We start from the raw sequence: 25,000 nt of genomic DNA on the forward strand, positions 1-25,000 counted from the left end.
TTAAATATTACACACCATAAGCAGCTACTGGACACACTGCATCTGAGTCATAGTTTGGCAAAGTCCTCCGCTCTGTCTGGCTTTTATGAAGGAGAAATATGAGCTGGCTGTTAATGTGGGAGAGAGAAGGGAGAGGCTGCAGTCCAATGACCTGATGGGAGTCCGAGTCAGCTAATCCTGCTGTGGTTCCTTCATGTCTTCTGTGGTTCCTCCTTCATGTCTTCTGTGGTTCCTTCGTGTCTTCTGTGGTTCCTCCTTCATGTCTTCTGTGGTTCCTCCTTCGTATCTTCTGTGGTTCCTTCGTGTCTTCTGTGGTTCCTCCTTCGTATCTTCTGTGGTTCCTTCATGTCTTCTGTGGTTCCTCCTTCATGTCTTCTGTGGTTCCTTCGTGTCTTCTGTGGTTCCTCCTTCATGTCTTCTGTGGTTCCTCCTTCATGTCTTCTGTGGTTCCTCCTTCGTATCTTCTGTGGTTCCTTCGTATCTTCTGTGGTTCCTTCATGTCTTCTGTTGGACCTTCGTGTCTTCTGTGGTTCCTTCGTGCCTTCTGTTGGACCTTCGTGTCTTCTGTGGTTCCTTCGTGTCTTCTGTTGGACCTTCGTGATCAAAATTATCATGTTTTGCTGGTGTACTTGTTGTCTTCATTGTGTTTGTTTTTGTTTGTAGGTGGAGAAGGAGCTGAAGACTATCTGTGGTGATATTCTGTGTGCACTGGACAGACACCTACTACCCTCTGCTGTCATGGGAGAGTCGAAGGTCTTCTACAACAAAATGTAAGAGCTCTGTGGTCTGAATGTAACACAGTAGAGGAGTAAATAAGCACATGATGAGTATGTAGTCATATGGTTAATTATGGAGTATTGAGAGGTAAAGTCCAGACAGCAAAGATCAGGGAATTAGACAAAGTATCTAAAGTAAACTATGGAAATATCGAGGAGGTTCACAAATGGGCCACTTTTTAGAAATATCTTACAGTGAAACAAACTACAGACTCTCTGGTAGTGACCTGTCAATCACTGTGTAGCCCCGCCCTAAAGCATACCATATTGTATTGAAGAAGACTTGAAACTAGAGATTGAGACCATAAACTCATGTTTACTGAGGTAATAAATCAAGACAGAAGTAGAGTCATTTTCTCATAGACTTCTATGCAACCAGAGGAGTCGCCCCCTGGTGGACACTAGAGAGAATGCCGCTTTAAGACACTTCCTCATCAGCTTCACTCGGCAGAACCGGAGGTTGCATAAAAATAATTTTCCTCTCCTAATTCCAGGAAGGGAGACTACCACAGGTACCTGGCAGAGTTTGCCACCGGCAACCACAGAAAGGAGGCAGCGGAGAACAGCCTGGTGGCGTACAAGACGGCCACCGACCTCGCCATGCTGGATCTCCCGCCCACGCACCCCATCCGCCTCGGCCTCGCCCTCAACTTCTCCGTCTTCTACTACGAGATCTTAAACTCCCCCGACCGCGCCTGCAGGTAACTGTTTCTGCAACACGCTTTCATTTACATAGCAGCTTCCAAATCGGATCAACATACATGTTTATATCTCCACCTTCATTGAAAGATGCTGCTTTCAGTATAACCATTGATTAAATGTGAATTTGTGTTTTCTCAGGTTGGCAAAGGCTGCGTTTGACGACGCCATCGCAGAACTGGACACACTGAATGAAGACAGCTACAAGGACTCCACACTCATCATGCAGTTGTTACGCGATAACCTGACACTATGGACTTCAGACATGCAGGGAGAAGGTAAGAGTCGGAATACTCTCCTGTTTCTGTTCTCCATATTCAGGTGTGAATTCATCCTGTTTGAACCTTGTGTATTTCTGCAGAGTTGCAGATAAATATTTGGCTTCATCATTTTAAAAATTCACGAAATGTTTTTATCTATCAAAGTAGCTTTAATCCATATTTGTTGGCGTCAGTTTTTACTTGTCCCCAAATACAAATAGTTTAATTTATTAGTGATTATCAAAGAACAACAAAGCCTGAAGTTAGTTTTCGTGGTTCATCTGCTCTGAAGGGAGGACGCACTGATGCCTTCTATTCATTAAAGACGGTTCATTCATCGGATGAATCATTTTATATTCAGAGTGTTTGTTTTGTGTGTGACGACATCAGAATTCATTCACAAACCTCAATGGAAGTTATGAATATGTATTAAATAAAGACATCCGGTACCAGTTACCATTACTCTGATTATAAGCCCGAGAGGTACCGCGGTGTCCTGCTTCTCCTGCTGACGTTCATAAGAGCACTTCAAAGAGAGTCTGGCTGTTGAAGGTCAGCCACTCCAAAGTTAAGCCAGGATTTAAAAAGCCACACTTGACGTCAGCTTAAGTCTCCAGGACCCGGATCCTGGGAGTGGTTTAATAATTAAATGACTCGCCTGTTGTTGGGTAGGATTCTGTATTAACTTGTTGGTTACCGGCTGTGATCGTTGATCTTCCAAGGCAAGGCAAGTTTATTTGTATAGCACATTTCAACAACAACATAAAACCATTAAAAGCATCAAAACACAAGGCAAAAGAAAAGGAGATTTTAAAACAATTAAAGAAACAGTGTAAGAAATAAAGTTCAGTAGTAAAATGCAGAAATGCAGGAAATTGATTAATATATGAATTGAATGTGGTTCAATTAAAGGCAGCAGCAAACAGAAAGGTCTTCAATCTTGATTTAAATGAGCTGAGGGTCTCAGCAGACCTGCAGCTTTCTGGGACTTTGTTCCAGATATGTGGAGCAGAAAAACTGAACGCTGCTTCTCCATGTTTAGTTCTGACTCTGGGAACAGAAAGTAGACCGGTCCCAGACGACCTGAGGGGTCGGGATGGTTCATAAGGTAGCAGCAGATCAGAGATGTATTTTGGCCCTAAACCATTCAGTGCTTTGTAAACCAACAGCAGGATTTTAAAGTCAATTCTTTGTTGGACAGGAAGCCAGTGCAAAGACCTCAGAACTGGAGTGATGTGGTCCACCCTCCTGGTCTTAGTGAGGACTCGAGCTGCAGCGTTCTGAATCAGCTGCAGCTTTCTGACGGACTTTTTACAGAGACCTGTAAACACACCGTTACAGTAGTCCAGTCTGCTGAAGATAAATGCGTGGACAAGTTTCTCCAAATCCTGTTGAGACATAAGTCCTCTAATCCTTGATATATTCTTCAGGTGACAGTAGGCTGATTTTGTAATTGTCTTGATATGGCTGTTCAGGTTGAGGTCTGAATCCATAACTACACCTAGATTTCTGGCTTGGTTTGTGGGTTTTAACATCAGTGACTGAAGCTGAGCGGTGATTTTCAATTGTTTGTCCTTGGTACCAAAAACAATTACTTCTGTTTTATCTTTGTTTAATTGAAGAAAATTCTGGCACATCCAGTTGTTGTTCTCCAGAAACAGTGTTTCTGGAGATCAGCTGTTTGACTTCTGTTACCTCAGAGTGTGAGAAACACGGCGGTTTAGATGTTAACGATCATTTAAACACACGAAGCCTGAGGTTGGGACGGTAGGGACGACTTGTTGTGAGGGTTTATCAACATATTTCAGAGGATGTTTGTGTGGCGTTGAATATCTGTAGAGCGCTGACGTTGATCTAGAGCTCTACCGAATAGTTGGAAACTTCTTTCATACGTTGACATATCTGCTGTCGTTTATCCTTTAAACAGTGTTTCTCCTGCTGGTGAAGCTTGTAAATGAGTGACTTCTGTAAAGTTCTACTTTGACCTTTTAACGGTAGACGACTGAGTCTGGACCGACTGTAGTGAGGGCCCGTTGTGGCCTCCTCACTAAAGTCTGCTGCCACCACAACCAGCCCTTAACTTTGCTATTTATTTATAAATGCCATTTATATTTACTTTAAAAAGAAGTGTGTGCGCTCATTCATAATAATATTAGTAATAATCCACACATTTAAAAGGTGAAGTATTTATGAAGCCGTGCTAGTCGCTGCATTTTCACACAAATCTGTCCTGCAAGTATTTCAGAATAAAAGCCTTAAATGACGTCAACCTGTCCACAGAAAAATAGCTAGAATTCCTTTTATTTTGAAATGAGAACAGGAAGTGCTGAAAGATATTTACTTTTGTTCTTGTCAGTGACACATTCTCCAGATAAACACAGGAAATAAAGTTTTTCACACTCCGTTGAAGAGAGAAATGTCTTTGTGAGATTATGGAATGTAAATAAAACGGTATATGAAGTGTACTAAGTACACATTAGTGCTTCAGTAATACTTACACCATCGGATCATCTCTCTGTATACATATAATAGTTTAACTTGTAAAGGAGTATTTTTATACTATCGTATCGCTACTCTTACTCCAGTAAAAGGCTTTTGAATACTTGTTTTCACCGGTATCCGTAAATAAGATCCTCTTACGGCAAAAGACGGGTCAGAAAATACAAAATCGATGACATGTAGCCCGATGCTAAGCTAACAAAGACAGGATCATTCGTCCCCCAAAATGCTGCGCACTGGCCCTTTAAGAACGGAAACCGTGTTGGTGAATAAGACTCTTGTGGTTTTTCTTCTTCTTGACCAGGTGAAGAACAAAACAAAGAGACGCTGCAGGACGTTGAGGACGAGGCCCAGTGAGACGACGACGACACCACCAACAACAGCCAACAACTTGAGACCCCCCTCCACCTCCACCCTTCCTCGACTCCTCACACTCCTCCTCCCCTCCACCCTTCCTCCCCATCCTCCTCTTCCTCCGCTCCCTCCTTTCCTTATTCCTTTCTTCCACCTCTGCAGCTCCGTGAGACCCAGCAGGGCCACAAGGAGCCAACACGTTTTGTTTTCCTCTTCTTTTTTATTTTTATATATTAGCCCTTACATCATTCAAGTAAATAGCACTTAATTGAGACAGGAAATACAATGTTAGACAGTCAAAGATAAACAAGAGAGAGTCCCGGGTTGTTTTCGTGTTGTTTTGTTGTCCTGGTACAAGCGGTTCTGAAATCCTTTGTTTTCATTATTGTGTTTTTTTCGTTGCTTTTTCTCCATATGTTTATCAGTTGCTGGGTGTATTGAGAATCTTTTCTTAATGTAATTACAGAAATTAACTTTTATTACTGATAATGTTGACTATTAGTTATGGGAGCTGTTTTATCTGTTCTAGTGAAATATCATGCGAATCATTTTTGGTTTTTTTGTGTTTTGGGGGGGGGCAATTTGGAAAACTACAAGTGCCCTTTTTTGTTAACGTAGGTTTTTCAGAGGAAGTTGGCAAAGTTCTCGATATCCAGGTGGAGCAAAGAAGTGCTTAACCTTTACACCATAGTGGTTCTGTTGTCATGTTTCTGTAGTCGTCCTTGGACTGTACGTTGTGCTGAAATACTGTAACTGTAAACACATGCTGAATCTATGAAGGTTGACTTATCCATAAATTGGTGGTTTGAATTAAGTGAATAAGAAGACGAGTCTCGGTTTTGGCCCCGCCTCCGCGAACGGAGAACCCTAAAATTGACAGGAGTGTCAGTGCTTGCATGAGTTAACACATTTTCCTTCTTTCTGCTGCTTCTCCCCTACTTTTCTAAAGCTCCTCTGAGTTCAAAGGGTTTCTTTCTTTCTCCTCTTGTTTCTTTTTGCTTCATTATGTGTAACTTGGAGCTGATTTGTACTACTGGATATCTGACTGGAGCCACAGACAGGGAATCTGTATTGTTCTTACTGAAACACAGCATGGAATTAACATTAAACAATCTAAATTAAACGTTACGATCTGAGTCGTTGTGTTTATTATATTGTTTGATGAAAGCTGCTACAAGGAACTTTAATTTTGTGTTGATTTTTACGCCCCATGTGGACTGAAGTGGTAGTGTACCTTTAGAGAAGTATTATATTTTGCACAGAACCAGAAAACCAAACCAGTACTGGTATACTACCTCGTACCGGGATATCTTTGATGTCAGATGGTGGTAATTTGGTAAACAACTGCACGTTTAAATATAAATAAGGTTTTAGGGCCAAACTCTGAGATAGTGTTGTTAAAACTACTACGAGGAACTTGGTGTTGATTTTGTCGCCCCCTGTGGACTAAAGTGGGAGTGTCTTACAAAACCTCTCATGTTACTGCAGCAGGGTCTGACAGTCGGCCCCTCTCAGTCCTGGTTCTGGTTCTTCCGTGCCTCCCTTCCCTCCAGCGGGTCCAGCAATACGTCCTGGGTCTAACCCCTGGGGAATGATATTCGCCCTGGTTTCAGTGATCGCTACTGCAGACTAACATTTGCGCTACAACCTTGTTATAAGTTTTATACGTTAGTTTCTTCATAACTGAAAAATAATCTGTGTCAAATGGCTTTCCAAAACTAGTTGAACCGCGGCACAGTGTTGCCACGCGGAGCGGATGTTGCTACTGGAATCCCAAGTTGGCGACAGCGAGCGTAAGTATAAATTTATACGTCCTACTTTTAGTGTTTGAGAGACGAATGCAATCTTAATGCCGGTGGTTCTGCAGCGACTGCAAACACAAATGTTTCTGTGGCTCAGACAAAGATGTTGTCACTGTACTTTGTTTTAATCATAGATTTAGTGACTAATTCGTGCCGTTATCGTGACAATTTTAGTTTCTTTTGCACTCATTCAACCTTTGCCTCCCTGGTTTCAGTTGCTTGTAACCTCTGTAGCAGTTGCAACCTGTGCTACAGTTACATCACCATTAATAACAGCCCGGCTCAGTGCCTATAGCCTAAATTTAGCCTCAGGTGAAAGTGGAGGAGTCTGATGGAAAGTGGGCCGCGGGCAACAGCCAGCCGGTTAAAAATGACTTCCTTCCTGCCGTATGAGGTGCTGCTGAGGGCGACACCGATCAAGACATATGATCAGAATCCCCCCCCCCCCCCCCTTCTTCTTCTGTAGCGCCACTGTCAGGTTAGACTTTCTCCTTGACCGAAACGTAGGTTCATGACAAGAAAAACACGTAAATTTCAGTTAGATTTAACATTCCTGCTCCCCAGAGGATGAAACGTATTGCTTTTGTGCCCCGGTGACCTTATTTTAAACTATCAGGACAAAGTTTTTTTTACAGGAAATGTCAAAATCTGTTCAAATCTAAGTGGCAGATTGTCTTGACACATTTTACGACCCACATTCATCTTCCCCAGAGGATGAGTGCTTTCTATTTCTCCATTTGTGAAGATGATCAAGGTCCCCAGACTTTTGCAGTACCCTGCCCTGGACCACACCATGAAGTTGGCTTTTTTATATTTTGAGTGTCTCAATGACTGGATTTCCAGCTAATTTGGTCCAGACATTTATGGTCCCCAGAGGATGTATCCTAATGACTGATCCCCCCCCCCCCCCCTAACTTTTCCTCTAGTGCCACCATGAAGTTGGCATTTCTTTTTTTTTAGTAGAATGTCTCAATGACTTGCATGGATTTCCAGCTGAAAAATTATGACACACATTCATAGTCCCAAGAGGATGAGTGCTTTTCATTTCTCCATCTGTAGAGACATTTACGGTCCCCAGAGTTTTGCAATCCTCTGACTTTTCCTCGAGCGCCTCCAGCACTCAGCCAGTGAGATATTTCAACATCTACAGGACAAAGACGTTTATGGTTCCCAGAGGATTTATCCGAATGACTCTGGTGATCTAATGCCACTATCAGCCTCCCAGGAAAGTATCTCATCATCTAAAGGACACAATTGGCACAACATTTGGAATAGACGTTTGTGATTCCCAGAGGATGGATCATAATAACTTTTCCTCTAGCGCCACAATGAAGTTTTTATCTTTAGTGGAATATTTGAATTTGTAATGCTTGGATTTCTGGCAAATTTGGCAAAGGGGTTCATGGTTCCCAGAGGATGTACCCTACTGATTTTGGTGATGCCCTGCCTTTTCCTCTAGCACTACCACAAAGTTGACATTTGTAATTTTGAGTGGAATGTTTCAATGACTATTGCATACTTCTAGCTTATTTGGTACAGACATTCATGGTTCCCAGATGATGTACCCTAATGATTTTGGTGATCTGCTGACTTTTACTGTCACCACCGTGAAGTTGACTTTGTTTTTGAGTGGAATGTCTCAATGACTATTGCATGGATTTCTGGCTAATTTGGCAAAGACGTTCATGGTTCCCAGAGGATGTTCCCTAATGACTTTGGTGATTCCTCCTAGATCCCCTGACACCCATTCATTGTATTTTCATGAAAGTAAAATGTGATTATAGTCATTTATATCATGCAGAAAGTGGCAGCAAAGTGTCATCCAAAGTCCGTCTCTCAAACCTTTTTAAAACCCCAAGACAATAGAACATCTTTACATATATTTCTGGTGCTCTTGGCAATATATATAATGAATATATATATATTTATATATATATATATATGGGATATATTTGGTGGTAATTTAAAGAAAAACAACTTTACTTTTGTCCAGAATAATTACATTTTAGGGCCACAATCTTAGAAATAGTTTTATTAAAGCTGCTACCAGGAACTTTTATTTTGTGTTGGTTCTTCACAGCTTCCTCTACATCTACTGGTGCATTTTTACACCAGTACGATTTTTGCTCAGTCAGGTTTTTGCTGCAGAATGTAAAACTAAGAAGACGTCACACAAACGGACGCCTCGTGACGACACTGTGGGAGATAGTTGAGTGGTTGTAACGTGAAACCTCAAGAGGGCAGCAAGTCCCAGCTAATCTGACATTACATATGCAGCCTAAAATAACATTCCGTTCATCATATATCTGACGACCCTGTTCTCCAGAGAAGGTGTGGTCCTCTGGTCCTCTACATCTGCAGCCTCATCGGCGGCCTCGAGCTTCCTGAGGAAACTGGAATCTGCAGCGGTGCAGAGCGAGATCACTGCTCGCAGGGAACAAACGTCAATGAAATATATTATGGACTTCCTCCTCTGCTGCAGAGACAGCAGCTATAAATAGCCGGTCGGGGGGGGGGGGTGAGGTTTACTCAGCCCTGGTCTGATCTGGTCTGGGCCCTGAGCCTCCTCTGTGAGGGATCTGGTTGCAGGACTCTGCACCACAGAAATACACAGCAGGATGAACCTGTGAACCCCCCCCCCCTCAAATCCACGAAACATTTAAATGTGTTTCAGAGCATCTGTGCATGACGAGCACACGGTTGTTCTCCCACAATGCATCTCTCTCTCTGGCAGACAGGATTGATTGTGTTTGGGTTGAATGAATGTACTGGCTTCTTCTTGTTATTATTGTAGTGATTGTTTTGTTCGTGTTTAATTTTTACCTTATTTAGCTTTGTCTATCACAGCACTTTGTGAGCTATATAAATATATATATAAGGTTTATATTATTTTTCAAATTATTGACATAATTATTATAGTAATACATGAGGCCCCATAGAGGTCCACTGGAAGAGGCTTCACTCTATCATTCTGGGGATTAGATTGTTGATGTTCTTACAGCTGTTGGTCGTGTGACTCGGATCATTCTGTAGACGACCTTGAAAACGTGTGTGTGTGTGTGTGTGTGTGTGTGTGTGTGTGTGTGTGTGTGTGTGTGTGTGTGTGTGTGTGTGTGTGTGTGTGTGTGTGTGTGTGTGTGTGTGTGTGTGTGTGTGTGTGTGTGTGTGTGTGTGTGTGTGTGTGTGTGTGTGTGTGTGTGTGTGGCACTGGCAGGTTGTTCCCAGAGTCTCTGGCAGTGGCTGACTCTGTAGTCTCATCGTGACTCATCTTCAGCGTGTTGAAGCAAAGGACACACACACACACACACACACACAGGGAACACACAACGCAAACAGAAGACTCAGATATTTCTCACAGGCAGCAAAAAAGGAAGTGTAATCTCAGTCTTCATATAAAAACAGATGTGACGTTGAGGAAAACAAGTGTTTTTACATCGTTCTGCAGAGGAAGCATCACTTGATGAGCACTCACACTCCTCATCAGTAACATTGTGTATTTTGGCATCAGGTGGCTGATATTCATCTCTGATTATTAAATACAAATGCAGTTTTTGTTTGTGATCCGTGTGTCCTTTCATTTCACACGAAGTAACAATAGAGAGTTTATCTTGGAAGTCAGTCACTTCCAAACTATGTGTTCTTATTTTAGAATAAAACCTGGGCAGAGCCAAGAAGTGTGTGTGTGTGTGTGTGTGTGTGTGTGTGTGTGTGTGTGTGTGTGTGTGTGTGTGTGTGTGTGTGTGTGTGTGTGTGTGTGTGTGTGTGTGTGTGTGTGTGTGTGTGTGTGTGTGTGTGTGTGTGTGTGTGTGTGTGTGTGTGTGTGTGTGTGTGTGTCAAGGCCACAGGTTTCCTGTTGATGCCAGGCTGTCAGGAATACCTCCAGCTGGGGTCAAAGGATGTGTGTCACTGTCACTTCCCCCCCACCCCCCCTCTCAGCAGCAGCCTGTGATGCCCCCCTCCCCCCCCCCCCCCCCCCCCCCCCCACACACACACACAAATACTGTACTCCACGCAAACACTAAAAGATAGAAGTGCATTTGAGAACAATTTTCTTTTGCAAAGAGAAGCCAGTTGTTGATGCTTTCCTGTCCTGTTGATCGTCTGGCTGACTTTATGTCGAGCTCCTTTACTGCGACGTCAGGCCACAAATTTACAGCCCCCCCCAAAACACTTGATTATAATGCCCATAAGTTACTGTACGTGTCCGTCAGCGCTGACAGCGAGCAAACAAGACTGCAGAGGAGGGAGGTCATCCACATGATGTGTTTATCTACCAGAGTGGAGCTGTTTAGACCCCCCACACACCCCTCTATCAATATGATGTGTGTTTGAATCCCTGTGTGTGTGTGTGTGTGTGTGTGTGTGTGTGTGTGTGTGTGTGTGTGTGTGTGTGTGTGTGTGTGTGTGTGTGTGTGTGTGTGTGTGTGTGTGTGTGTGTGTGTGTGTGTGTGTGTGTGTGTGTGTGAGAGTGTGTGTTCAGTGTCAATGAGGCCCTGGTCTCGTCGAGTCCTTGGGGACAGGATGTGCACGAGAGCGCAAGTCCCTTTTTTGTTTTTTAGAAAGTGTGTGCAAACGCGTGGCTCTTGCTTGTTTATCCTCAGGGAAGCGCCGGTGGGTTCCGTCACACACACACACACACACACACACACAAACTCACTCACACACACTCACACACTCTCAATCTACTGGGCGGGTACTGGGAATGTCTGAGGCAGGATGCTAGGGTCTGGGAGGAAACCCTGTTCAGACCAGCCCAAGTGTGTGTGTGTGTGTGTGTGTGTGAGAGTGTGAGTGTGTGTGTGTGTGTGTTTGTGCTATGTTTAAAAAAACGTGGACACATGTGCCATCAATTATCAAATATCAGGTATGTGGAAGCAACAAGATAAAATGAATGATAAATGGTTGAAATAGATTGTGATAAAAATAAAATCAAGTCACGAAGAACAAGACACAGATATGTTTACCAGAGCACACACACACACACACACACACACACACACACACACACACACACACGCACACACACAGAAGACAAAAGACACATATCCTCTGCATGTGACATCCATCTGAGAATGGGCTGAGCTCCATGTCCTCCCTCGTGATCCCTCAGCCAGAGAGGTAACATCCTCTGGCTGCTCGCTGTGACTCACTGTGACTCCGCTCTGCAACAGGTAACACCCCAAGTCAAAGCCTCTGAGCCGGGTCACTGCTTTCTGCGTGTCAGGAGGTAAAGTTTCTCCATTTGTGAAGGTAAGAGCTTCCACCCGATGGACACCTTATTTCTCTTCACGTGCATGAAAGAGGGATACGTATGATCTGCTGTATTCCATGCATCTTCCTCCAGGCACGTTCTCTTTCGGCCCTGAAATAAGAATTTGCCGACGGATATTTTTCCGGTGACGAGAAACAGACGGCACCAAACAAGTCGGAATCACTTTCATAAAAAAGGGACAAGGAGGGGGGAACAAAAGGAGAACGATGATGGAATTAAGGATCCAGCTGATCCCAACGGGGGAAATCATCCTTTCTCCGGGGAAGAACGGAGAAAACTACTGCCACAGCTGCAAGGTCAGTTCACACACACACACACACACACACACGCACACACACACATATATGCGGTCTTCCACTTCATCTTCCACTTCATTCTGCATTCACATGGCCGCTCAGTGAAAGATTTGTTGCTGACTCAGCTGATAGGGTTCATCTGCCACGAGGCGATGAGGTTGAGAAACACTGAAGAGCCGTAAAGTTGCTTCATAGTTTATTGGCTGTCGTGCAAATTGCGTCGATAAATCAGAACAGATGTGCTTTTGCAAATACGCTTGAATCCCATTTGGCTCTGAGCATTACGCAAACACATCAACACTGAGTTCTGTTGACATGAACAGGGTGGGGATTCATGCAAACACTCGTTTGTCACAGACATCGGTACTAAGTGACATTAACAAGAACAACAGTTTTCTTCAGAAATCCTTGATATCGCAGCAAGATATTTAAAAACTAGGTTCAGTGTCCTGCAGGATTTTAAGGATGACATTTTTGGGTCAATATTCATGTTCACAGTGTAGAAGAAGCACAGACAGATTTCTGCACCAATTGAAGCCTCAACCGCTCAGAATCAACTGCCGCCGACTGTGTTAACTCTCCTCAACTCCACTGAGAGGTTCAGCCTCTCTTTGCTTGTGATGCCCGTAACTTGTACCTGATAGCATTGAGTGACCGCTGGTGTTTGTTCAAAGGGATTCTGGGAAATGTCGGAAATTTTAAGTGACTACAAGAAACTATCGTAGTGTGTTGATTCTGTTGGTCCCTGTGGACTAAAGTGGTCGTGTCTCTGAGCTCCAGAGTCTCTTTAGAACACCTCTCATGTTACTGCAGCAGGGTCTGACAGTCTGCTCCTCTCAGTCCTGGTTCTGGTTCTCCCGTGCCTCCATGTAGACATGTCTCCATGTAGACATGGAGACATGTCTCCATGTAGACATGTCTACATGGAGACATGGAGACATATCTATACCTATATCTCAGGAATGAAGGAGTGGGCTTCCGTCAGTCCTCCCGTGGTACGAGGTACCGTTTGGTACAGTGAAGCGTGGGCTGAGACGGGATGAGCATGTACAGTGGGAGGAATGTGCTGGTTCATTCAGCATGCTGGGGGCTGGTCAGTGACCATTAGGGGGGGGGGGGGGAAGAAACAACAGAGACGTTCCAGAACACGGCTTCCTTTTTTCCCCTTCCCACATTCCTCCAAGGTCAAATCACCGGCGTCACTGTGTGTGAAAAGTGTGTGTGTGTGTGTGTGTGTGTGGGGGGGGGGGGGGATCTGATGTTGATCAGATGGAAAATGACGGATCATAAATAGACAATACGCTTTGTTGGATTTCCTCCTTGATTTATACAACAATGGAAATTTAAATATAAATGTAAAGACAGGAGACGTTCTGCTGAGTTCAATAAAGATACTTATTGTGGAGTTCATCGTCTCGAGAACAAATGAAAAGATTCAGTGTTGAGTGGAGAAGTTTTGGCGGCGATTCTTTAGTTTTCGGTCCAGTCTGTCTGTCTGACGCTGCCTCGTCAACAGGAAACAACCTCTGTGTGTGTGTGTGTGCGTGTGTGCGTGTGTGTGTGTGTGTGTGTGTGTGTATGTGTGTGTGTGTGCGTGTGTGCGTGTGTGTGTGTGTGTATGTGTGTGTGCGTGCGTGCGTGTGTGTGTGTGTGCGTGTGTGTGTGGTTATCACCCCCCCTCTGGCAGTGCAGCCACATTACAGTCCAGCTGACCGGCTGGTTGAGGTCACCTTCACATGTTGCATAACTCTGCAGTGATAGACGGAGTTCTTCTCTCTTTATTGATCTAACGCTGAACTGCTGCATGTTTCATCTACTGTGAGAACCTTGACCTGGTCCTGAACCAGTCTCAGTGTAGTCCTGATCCTCTATCAGACCTCCATCAGTACAGAGACCATCAGAGAGAAGATGGTCTGTTTCTATAGAGTTGTTCTTGATGCTCGTCATCGGAGCCACCGGGTCGGATTCTGGTGAAACCAGATGAACTCATGCAGGTTCACCAGAACCTCCTTCAGCTCAGACTCCAGCAGAGACCGGTCCACCGTGGACAGACCCAGATCCTCCAGCAGAGACCGGTCCACCACGGACAGACCAAGATCCGGCTTCACCTGCAGTCCGGAGGGAGGAGAGCTCAGTTCCCTCCCGGCAGCAGCAGCATCTCCTCCTCCAGGAGCAGAGCTTCTCCTCTCTGCTGGAGACCCAGGACGTATTGCTGGACCCGCTGGAGGGAAGGGAGGCACGGGAGAACCAGAACCAGGACTGAGAGGAGCAGACTGTCAGACCCTGCTGCAGTAACATGAGGTTTTGTAAGACACTCCCACTTTAGTCCACAGGGGGCGACAGAATCAACAGGAAATCAAAGTTCCTTGCAAGAACGTTAAGATCAAAACGTTTGCATTCTAAAATAAAATGACATGGTGAGTATTTTCGAGGCCAATTTGGATATCCTTAGACTAATTATTTCTAAACGAGGACTTTTTTACCTTTAAATAAAAAGAAAAATAAATAAATAAAAATGTATACATTTTAAAAATAAAACATTATATGTATATATATATATATATATATATATATATGTATATATATATATATATATATATATTTATATATATATATATGTATATATATATTTATATATATATATATATATATATTTATATATATATATATATATATATATATATATGTATATATATATATATATAAATATATATATATATATATATATACATACATATATATATATATATATATGTATGTATATATATATATATGTATATATATATATATATATATATATATATATATATATATATATATATATATATATGTATATATATATGAAGAAATAAAAATAACACATGATTCAGTCGATCCCCATGTTATGAAATGCAATTGAAAAAGAAATGACTGTAAACTGAATAAACAAACAAAGAAAAATCGAAATAAAAAGAAAATAGAGAATCAGGAGAATTCAGCCGGCTAAGTCTGAACATGTCGCTATAGTTGAGCTCTGCTATAATAAAAATACTTCAGAACATAAACTCTCTGAATTTCTGTCATTGTGAATATAGGGAGGGAAATACTGGTGAAAGTGAAACTGTTTGTTTGTTTGGTAACTCTATTACTGACGTGTATATATATATATATATATATATATATATATATATATATATATATATATATATATATATATATATATATTTTAAATAGAAAATGTAAGAGTTGTGTGTAATGATCCTCCCCTGATACACTACAGTGGTGATGGAGGGAGGCGGGAGCTCTGGTGCAGTGACAGCCTCGGTGTCGGTAGAGGGTACGATAACTCCTTACGTCTGACATCACCAGTCACGAGAGCAGCTCAAAGCAGCCATGCCTGTCTGTCTGTGGTGTGATAAGCAGCATTACACTGAAAACACCCCGCATGTAACAGATCAATGAAAACACAGCGGCAGCGCCAGACTCCACTCACACTCTCCTTATTTTAATGGCGTCTTACGCTCGTGCACACGCTGCCTGCCCTCACGTTCAACGGCAGCACGCACTTCAAGTTAAAAGTGTGTTGTTATCAATAAAGTGCCGATTTGTTTCCTCTGGATTTGACTCGTTCATGCTCAGTCAGCAGGTTTGTCAGTTTTGTGGATTGGTATAAAAAGTGAAATATCTACATTTTCCAACACAGTTTGGCTCTGATGTGATTATATTACATCCGGTTTATTATTCCCTCCCTTTCATTAAAAGTGTATGTTATTCCACATTATCACAAATGACGAAATGTGCTTTTAGTCAGGCTGATTAATGTACAATTATTAAAGTATATGCAAGTAGGACTAATTAAAGTATGTGCAGGATGTGAGCGCTTACTCGTCACTGGACAAATACATTGCAGATAAGAAGAAGTGTTTGCAGAGAAAACAATGACGACATGGCTTATGGACTAAAACTGTGTCACTCATGCACGAGCTGGTTTTCTTTTCGGTGAACTTCCTGGTTTCTGGAAGGAAACCACTCCTCCCAGTTTCACATCACCAATCTGGCGTTTACTGGTTTCATTAATATGAACAGACGTGCAGCGCTGTGGTGAAGGAGCTGCAGACTGGGACAAAGTGCACAGAGCTGAGCCCACGTGTGTGGGAGTGCTGGTTGGACTGGGAGTGGTGGGAGCGTCAGGAGGAGAACTCTGGCACGTGCGCAGTACGCGTTACTGTGCGTTACCTCCTCGACAGACGTCAGTCACTGACTGACATTCGACGGCGGAGGTATCTGAGAACCCCCCCCCCCAAAAAAAACACACACGTCCACTAACGTACCGGACCGCAGGAGAGGAAGAAGAGGAAGAAGAGGAAGAGAAACCAGCACGTTGTGCTTCGGACCCTCGGCGTGTTTTTTTTTAAAGGTACGTTTCAACTAAAGTGGGGACATTTCTTTTTTTTTTTGGAGGGGAAAGTTTTCCGCAGAGTCATTTGTGGACTCGGCAGCGTGCACGAGTGAGTGGGCTGATGCGTGTACCGTATGGAGGAACAAACCACCGAGCCACGCCGAACTGCATTCAAATAAGCGTCCGTTTAACGGCGCACAGCCTGCACGCGACTCATCTACGCGGTGAGACAAACGCGAAGAGCACGAGACGAGTCCGCGAGGCGCGCTGTTCAGTCCGGCTTGTGTTCAACGTGCCGGTTTTGTATTAATTTGACAATATTTAGCCATAAGTGTGAAGCTTTACGCCCGACCTGCCTTCCGCTAACTCGCTCCTTATTTCCTCCTTAACGCCGCTGAGATGTTGAACTGAGGTGCGTTCGAGGTTTGTTGTGATCCGACTGATCTGAGTGCAGAAGTTGAGAACTTCTCTGCGTTGAATGCAATGTGTGTATTTGTGGTGATGCGTTCTGAACGTGAGTTGTCGTGAAAGCAAAGTACGCGCACTTTTCCGGCGTTTTTCCGAATGCAGTCTGGTGGAGTGTTTCTCTCTCTTCGCGTGAGGGGCAGTGTGGAGAGAACTTTTTTCTTTTTTAGCCACGAACCGATTTGTTTGGCGTTCAGCCGACAACCTGAAGTCCTCCGGGTTTTCTGGTCTTATTAGTGACGCCAGACAGACACAGATCCGCTCACTCAGCGCGAGAGTCTGCAGAGCTGAAGCTCTGCGGGATGTTCCGCATGCGTGTTTATTTACAGTGATTCAAAACTCAACACATCTGATGCATCTTCTGTGCTCACCTGTTAAAGTGTGTTTACATTGGAAACACAAGGGAAGCACCTGGCCCACAATGCAACCTGTTCATGCTCAATAAACATGAACATGTATATGGTACTCGCCGGACGACAAATCTTATTTAATGATGGGAAAACATGGCATAACAATCAGATATAATAAGCAGATGCTGTCATTGGAGAAGCGCTTTCGTTTCTCTTGGCTTGATAAGCTGCTGATCTTCCTCCTCACAATGAGTGAGGAGCACAATAGAAACTAGTGCTGGACATGAGGAGGTCCACAGACTGGACCAGGTCTTCCTGGTTCTAGAGCAGCTGACCGGTTGCCTCCAGGGCCCCTGGAGGACAGGACCTCCCAGCATGCACCAGCTGTGTGACGTAAGCTGACGGCCAGTGTTGCAGCATTAGCACACATTTTTACAAAGCGGCTCCAACTCTCTGGTGAGATTTATTTTAGCTGCATAGTTTCCATCATAAGTGATGAGCGTATCGTCTCAACGTTGTTCTTTCATTGTATGAAACACGGGCTTTGCCTCCATTTGTCAGTTGATTCGAGGAGCTCCTCGTGTTCCACAGATCGAGCAGAACGTTGGTTGCGTGGCTCCGACTTCGCCCCATTGTTATGGTAGTTGGTACATTCCTTCATGGCACATTCCTCATCTTTCCACATCTCAAGGAGCACGCGTCTGCATTAAGCTCGACGCGGTGGCGACAGCGCGAAGCCGAGCGCGAGAGACGGACCGGGCTTCGGCCGCGCCGCTCTGATAATCCGAGAGATATCGCAGCAGACTGGAGCCGAGGACGCCACGATAAGCTTCTCCTGCAGCAGCACGCTCATGCTTCACATGGACCACAGTGCACGTAGTTACACGCTGTTTCACGAGGCGACTCGAAGAGGTTTACTTCCTCACTCACTCGCTCATTCCTTCATTTGAGTGGGGACATTTACATCGGTAGTTTCTGGGCAGGAAACGGAGAATTAACACTGTTGGTATAAAAATAAAATAAAACTACCAGATCTCACCACACGAGGACGCGTCGGGTGTTTACGTTCATGCGTGACGGTCGGTTTTTATCCATGATTTCTTCTTGAATGTACGATCAGTGATCTGTTTCATAACTTTGTCTCTGAGCTGCAGGAGGTTGAGATCGAGTTGATCACGGAACCAGAGAGACGCTCGGTGTTTGTTCGAGATGTGTTGCGAGACGTTGCTCTGCCTTTAGGCGTGTGTGTGTCTCACTCCGTTCCTCTCCAGAGGTGTGACGGAACAAACACGCTCGTATCGGATGTTTACCTCCACGTGGCTGATCGGTGGCCGATCGGTGTTTCCTGTGAGGCTGAGATAAACGGACGATCGGGTTCAGCGATGAACACAGTGGAGCTGTTCGGATGATGGCTGATGGAGTTCATGAGGGAATGTCTGTTATTGATGAATTTAAAATACATCATCATCTATTGTGTGTGTGTGTGTGTGTGTGTGTGTGTGTGTGTGTGTGTGTGTGTGTGTGTGTGTGTGTGTGTGTGTGTGTGTGTGTGTGTGTGTGTGTGTGTGTGTGTGTGTGTGTGTCAGTCACACAGTTCGTCTGTGCGTTTAGGATCTGGCCTTGTGCTCCGTTAACGGTCTCGGTTGTCAGAGACGTGTTGGAAATGATGCAGAACCACTTAGTGAGCAGCGGAATGGAAACACTGAGGATATGAAGCGTCTGGCAGTGATTCAGACGACGTGTTACCTGTGTGTGGATGACTGGCAGAGAGAGTGTGTGTGTGTGTGTGTGCCTGGTTAGTTTTAGCGCTCTGCTGTGGGCAGCTGCTTTAGCTTTTCCATGCGGTGTTTCTTTCTTTTTGTTCGCCCCACATCCCGACGCTATCCGAGCCCCGCCCTGCTGGGAATAAACGTTACGAGTGACTGAGTCCTGCAGCCTCGACTGCTGTGGGGAAAAGAAAACCACTCGGGAAGTGACTCAAAAATCACCGGCTTCACTGACGTTAAAATAAATAAATGCAAGTCCTCGAATGGCTCGGTACGAATGAATAACAGCGGCTGCAGAAACAGTTGATACAGTTACTGTCTGTCATCATTTTGGCATCATTGTTGTGGATTCCTTTCAGTTCTAGTATCTTTGACGGACTTGATGGAACCTTTTCGGCATGTTGGCATTTATTCTCCTATAAGTCCAGAGCACTAAATATTGGATGTCGTGCACTAACGCTGATATGTTCACGGACGCTCATTCATGTTTACTTATCGCAGTGCTGACCGACTCGCTTCCTAATCCTGTTCCACACCCTCACCTGCACACCGTCACTCAGATTAACCAGATAGAACCAGAGGACTTGTGATCCAATGTCCTGTGCTGCGTGGGTGCTGCAGTGGGTGCTGTGTGTGCTGTGTGGGTGCTGCAGTGGGTGCTGCAGTGGGTGCTGTGTGGGTGCTGTGTGGGTGCTGGAGTGGGTGCTGCAGTGGGTGCTGTGTGGGTGCTGCAGTGGGTGCTCAGTGGGTGCTGCAGTGGGTGCTGTGTGGGTGCTGCAGTGGGTGCTGCAGTGGGTGCTGTGTGGGTGCTGCAGTGGGTGCTGTGTGGGTGCTGCAGTGGGTGCTGTGTGGGTGCTGCAGTGGGTGCTGCAGTGGGTGCTGTGTGGGTGCTCAGTGGGTGCTGCAGTGGGTGCTGCAGTGGGTGCTCAGTGGGTGCTGTGTGGGTGCTGCAGTGGGTGCTGTGTGGGTGCTGCAGTGGGTGCTGTGTGGGTGCTGCAGTGGGTGCTGCAGTGGGTGCTGTGTGGGTGCTCAGTGGGTGCTGCAGTGGGTGCTGCAGTGGGTGCTCAGTGGGTGCTGCAGTGGGTGCTGTGTGGGTGCTGCAGTGGGTGCTGTGTGGATGCTGCAGTGGGTGCTGCAGTGGGTGCTGCAGTGGGTGCTCAGTGGGTGCTGTGTGGATGCTGCAGTGGGTGCTGCAGTGGGTGCTGCAGTGGGTGCTCAGTGGGTGCTCAGTGGGTGCTGCAGTGGGTGCTGCAGTGGGTGATGGGCCGGGGATGTTCCTTTTGTTACATTTCTGATATTTGAACAGAAATCTATTTACTTGAGCCCTTAACAGCACGTTAGTTACAACAATAATCCACGAACAATAATAGACTGCGGTGTTTATTTGAGTACCTGTTAATGTGAGTGATTGTATTGCTGCTCTGTCTGCCACACATGGAGCCGGTCTGAGGGATACAAACCTGTGTAAACTGTGTACAGTATTCCAAAATACACCTATGACCCCAGTAAATGTACCTTTTAGTGAGCAGTTATGCAGTTTCGTGGCGTTTTATTATTGTTCTTTTTTGGCACTCCATAACTCTCTGCGGCCTTGTTTTTCACTGCATTGTATGAAGTCCTTTGCCGTCTCTGGAAACGGAACAATCATGACAAGAAGTAGAGAAAACCCAAACATGTCTTTAGTGCAGAATAACAGTTATAATGACATGAATCATAGATAACAAAAAAACGCAAGTTGAATTTCTTTGATAGTGAAATGGAATCTATATATTCAACAATTCTGCAAGTGTCCACAGGTGTTACAGATGTTATAAAACAAAAATGGAGGCTCTACGTGCTATAAATATGAATCTACTTGCATATTTACAGCCTCTCTGCTCTGTGTTCATCGGCCTGCAGTTCAGTCAAAGATTCACAGATTTCTTTGTCACGTGACTGTTGGTCTCAGCCGAGTCAATCATAGCTTCACAGTTGCGTTGAGGAGCGCAGAATTTAATGTTTTTTTTACAAAATCTGGTTCAAGCAAACGGTTTATTTGTGACACAATATTAAATGTAAAATACAGTCGTTTAAAAAAAATGAAATACCACAATTTTGAAGCTGTGATTTGGTTGCTTGTTCTGATGAAAGCATTTATCACACATGATGTCTTCAAGTATGATCTCATAGATGAAAATCCACCAATAATGTTCGTTTTTACAGCTTCTGGCTGTGATAAACGGTGTATTTTTGGCAATTATTTAAAGAAAACAATCTTTTCAACCAGGCTAGCGGTGGAATAAGAGTCATTAATCGTGACACACTGCCCTCTGGATCCTGAACAGCATTGTGACCGTCGTTCCGCCGGCTCCTGTGAGTCTCTAACTGCGTCCCAACTATACTGTGAGTGTTGGGACACCCCCACCCTGTTTGTGACGTGACGTGACACCAAAGGCAAATCTCGGTGTTTGTTGAAACCAGGGTGCATGTGTTTTGTGTGTGTGTGTTTTGTGTGTGTGTGTTTTGTGTGTGTGTGTGTTTGCGTTGGATTGATGTGAGATATTTTAAAGCCACTCGTACTCGAGCAGAATTCAACAGACGGAAATAATCACCAAATAAATTCCTCTCCTTAAGCCCCACCCCTTTTAAATTAAGATAAACTCCAGTTTGTTACTGTTTCTTAGCCGACTCTGTGCAGCGTGTTCATGTTAGATGTGTTCAAAGTGAGGAGGAGGAATCTGTTGACTCGAGAAAACACGGGAAAGAAATAAGTTTGACGATGATAAACGGCATAAAACGAGCTTGACTGCTTGACTGTGGCATTCAAATGAGATTGAGACTCTACCTCTCACTTGATTTATTACCTCAGTAAACGTTATAAACATGAGGCGATGATTGTTTTCACTTTTTAGAACCGGTGGTTGCCAACTGTCAGTCCGACAGCTTGTTAGCTCAGTCGCTAACAAGGGACGCAGTCCACATAGTTTATTCAGGAGACAGTTTTGTACCATCTGTCTTCTCTTAAGCAACACGCCTGAGAACAAAGGTTGAATCATGTTTATTACCAAATCCTCCTGCAGGACAACAGGAGAGTTAAGTGGAAATATACTGTGTGTGTGTGTGTGTGTGTGTGTGTTTCCCATAGCCGTGAGCACGGCGACAACACAGCGAACGTCCTTGGTTAAGACTGAAAGTTTCCTCTCCCTCACTCAGGACCTGTTTTGTTAACCTTTAACGAAAGCTTTCCATGGAGCGTTGATAAAGCCAGTACAGTAAGAGCAGGCGTGGCCTTGGACCTATCGAGAGATTGAGTAGAAGAAGGAGTACCGGTACATGAAGAGTGGGAGACGGTGGAGTAGGAGGTAGACTGTGGGAAATGGTGTATAAATAACTTGGAGAGAAGAAGAAGTAAATGTGGTGTGAAAATACCAGCAGAGAGGAAAAGCGTCCCTACAAAGCCTGAAGGAATGCAAACAGTGTGACCGAGGTTCAGACAGCTGGTTCAAACCAGGCGTTGACCGATACCGGCCCTGTCTGGTGGCTGATCCAGATACCTGAGCAACATCCATTGATTTCCATTCTTCTACCTGCTCGTTACCTTCTGAGGGGGAAGGTATGCAGACCGGTAGTGCAGCATGGGTTGAATGTAAAGCAGGGAAACACCCCGGCAATGGCAACGTCGTCCAGTAGGTCCACAACTGGGGACCAACTTTATAATCCCTCAACCACTATTTCATGGATTCTCACCAAATTTTATTCTGACATTCATGATCCCCAGAGGTTGAGGCAGACCGAATTTGGTGATCCCCTGACTTTACATCTAGGGTCGTCAGCAGGTTGACATTTTAAATTTTCAGTGAAAATATCTCGGCAACTATTTAAAGGGATTCCGCAAAGATTCATGGTCCCCAGAGGATGAATCCTAATCAGTGAGTGCATACACTTTCCTCTGGTTTTTGAATTCTCCTATCTTTAGAGTTGATACAGTAAAGGATGAATTTGATGTTAAAGGCCTTTATTGTTCAGTTTCGTGGTGCAACGCTTTGGTGGGAACTATGTCACGAGTTTGCTAGAGGACAGGATATTTCACAGCTGTTTCCTGATAAATGTATTTTTATCCTCAACACAGCTGTGAGCCGCATACTTCACTACGCAAATAATCAAAGCTCACTTTCTAACATACCACAGCAGCGCCGCCCTCTCTCTCTCTGTGTGTGTGTGTGTGTGTGTGTGTGTGTGTGTGTGTGTGTGTGTGTGTTTGCAAATGAGTGTATTGAACGGATACGCAACAAGCTGGTGTGTGCGGCCTCGGATCGGTTGTGTGTGTACCTCCTGTCTCAGCAGCCCCGCTGGTAATGAATCTCTGAGGAGACTCCAGAGACGTTGCAGTGAACTGTGACCGCGCTGCTGAGCTGTCCTCTTGTGTGCAAACTATACTTTCCTCTAGAGATTCCTCCACAGAGTTCAAGCAGTTCACAGACATATTTCCATCCATTTATCAAGAGTTAAACGTCGGTGGATGCTGACTCTCCAACATGTCGCAGTCTTTTCTTTCTCATTTTCCCATCTTGTCCTCAAACAGTCCTCCTGTGTCTCCCGTATCGTTCTTTCACTTAAATAGTATAAAACAAGAAGGGAAGATTGTCAAGAGGGAGGATGAAATGTGCTTTGTTTGTTTTGTCCGGCTGCTCGGCTGTTATTAATCTCTAATCCACAAAGAGGAAGTGCTTTGGAGTAAACAGGAAATTCACTGTTTGGAAATGTTGCGGCGTAACGCCGTAGAACAAGCGAGGACCGGATACGCGTTGGTTTCTCACAGCCGGTCGAACCTCGATGGAATACTTCCTGGTTGACTTCGTACAATCCAAACATTGTTGGCTGCAACTCTTTGTACGAGGTAATGACAAAAAGAGACGTAAGACGGAAGAGAGGAGGAAGAGGAAGATGCTAAGTTGCTTAATTAAGGGCGGCATCCCAACGTTTAGTTAGAAGTTGCAGCCGACAAACAGTCTGAAATAACCTTTCGATCCTCGTGAGACAGTAAAACTGTGGACAGCTTTATATTGAGGTCCTTGTAATAAGACTTAATTAACAGGAAATAAGCCTCTTTGCGAAAAGTTTTCTTTTGGCGATGAAACAAGAGGAAAGTATTGATCATGAGCTCGAATATCGGCCGTTGAACGTTCAGACCAGTTCTCAGCATTGGTGTGAGAAGCCAGAGTCCATCGTGCTGGTCTGTGTCGGGCTGAGCATTGTTTCAACCGAAGGACTCCATATAAGGCCTGCTGGGTATAAATAAGACCGAGGACAGAGGAGACGAGAGGGGAAGGAATAAGACATAGAGGTAAACAGAGGAGAGAGGAGAAGCAGGCTATGTGATGCATTGTGGGTAAAAACAGGGTGTGAATGGGGGTTTGAGAGGCAGAATGTTCTCAGTGTTATGAGCTTCTTCTCAGCAAGTCTGCACCTGTCGACTGAGAGTTTCTTTTCACCTGTGAAAGAGCTTCAGTCACTTCCTGTGTTCTGCATTATTACACACTTTAAAATGTAAACGCAGAGGAGGTTGTATGTGGATGTCAGGTCACGTAACAAATGAGTAAAGAACTAATAACTTCATCATAATTCATCTCTAATATCTATTCTATATTCATGTGAAAACATCTCCTTCAAACTACTGGATTTATTCTAGTTTATCACCAAAACTACATATTTTTCACAGCGGACATTTTGAAGAATTCCGTTCAGCTTTGAGGCTGAAGTTAATTCAGCCGCCGTTCGTTGGATTGTTGACGCACTGAATGTGTTGAACCACTCCTGTACTTCCCTTTTATCTGAGCAAACGCACCGCCAAGTGTCACACTTGTGCCTGAACCACGTGGACGACACCGGCTGTAAAGAGTTGAATAAAAATAGAGGTCATTCGGAGACGTGTCGTAGCCTCACATCACAGGTTCTAATCAGCCAGGAGAGTCCGCAGGACCGACAGGAAACCAGCCTCCATTCCTCTGGAAGACTCGACGCAGAGCAGGATTACGCCTTTGTGGAGCTCGCTCGACTCTTTACGGAAACGCCTGCATGACCGAAGTGCTGCCACGGTGGAAAAG

The 25,000-nt window shown here is 44.5% G+C and overlaps 2 protein-coding genes across 3 annotated transcripts in view; both read left to right on the forward strand.

Moving 5' to 3' along the window:
* ywhae1 (tyrosine 3-monooxygenase/tryptophan 5-monooxygenase activation protein, epsilon polypeptide 1) overlaps positions 1 to 5,716 on the forward strand; it is a 10,374-nt gene extending 4,658 nt beyond the window's left edge. Inside the window, exons 3-6 of the mRNA XM_079272112.1 lie at positions 664 to 770; positions 1,271 to 1,477; positions 1,617 to 1,753; positions 4,539 to 5,716. Of these exons, the coding sequence (XP_079128238.1) occupies positions 664 to 770; positions 1,271 to 1,477; positions 1,617 to 1,753; positions 4,539 to 4,591 (504 nt within the window). The 3' untranslated portion in view covers positions 4,592 to 5,716. The remainder of the gene's footprint in view (positions 1 to 663; positions 771 to 1,270; positions 1,478 to 1,616; positions 1,754 to 4,538) is intronic.
* A 5,791-nt stretch (positions 5,717 to 11,507) lies between these two features.
* The window catches only part of LOC306779992 (unconventional myosin-Ic-like), a 47,167-nt gene continuing 33,674 nt past the window's right edge, over positions 11,508 to 25,000 (forward strand). The window contains exons 1-2 of one of the 2 annotated variants that reach the window (XM_079272136.1): positions 11,508 to 11,640; positions 11,735 to 11,958. In XM_079272136.1, the coding sequence (XP_079128262.1) occupies positions 11,869 to 11,958 (90 nt within the window). In that variant the 5' untranslated portion in view covers positions 11,508 to 11,640; positions 11,735 to 11,868. Of the gene's footprint in view, positions 11,641 to 11,734; positions 11,959 to 16,114; positions 16,355 to 25,000 lie in introns of those variants that run through there. The other variant, XM_079272137.1, reaches the window with a different exon arrangement.

This window comes from Melanostigma gelatinosum (assembly GCF_949748355.1).
Source record: "Melanostigma gelatinosum genome assembly, chromosome: 7".
Lineage (NCBI taxonomy): Eukaryota > Metazoa > Chordata > Actinopteri > Perciformes > Zoarcidae > Melanostigma > Melanostigma gelatinosum.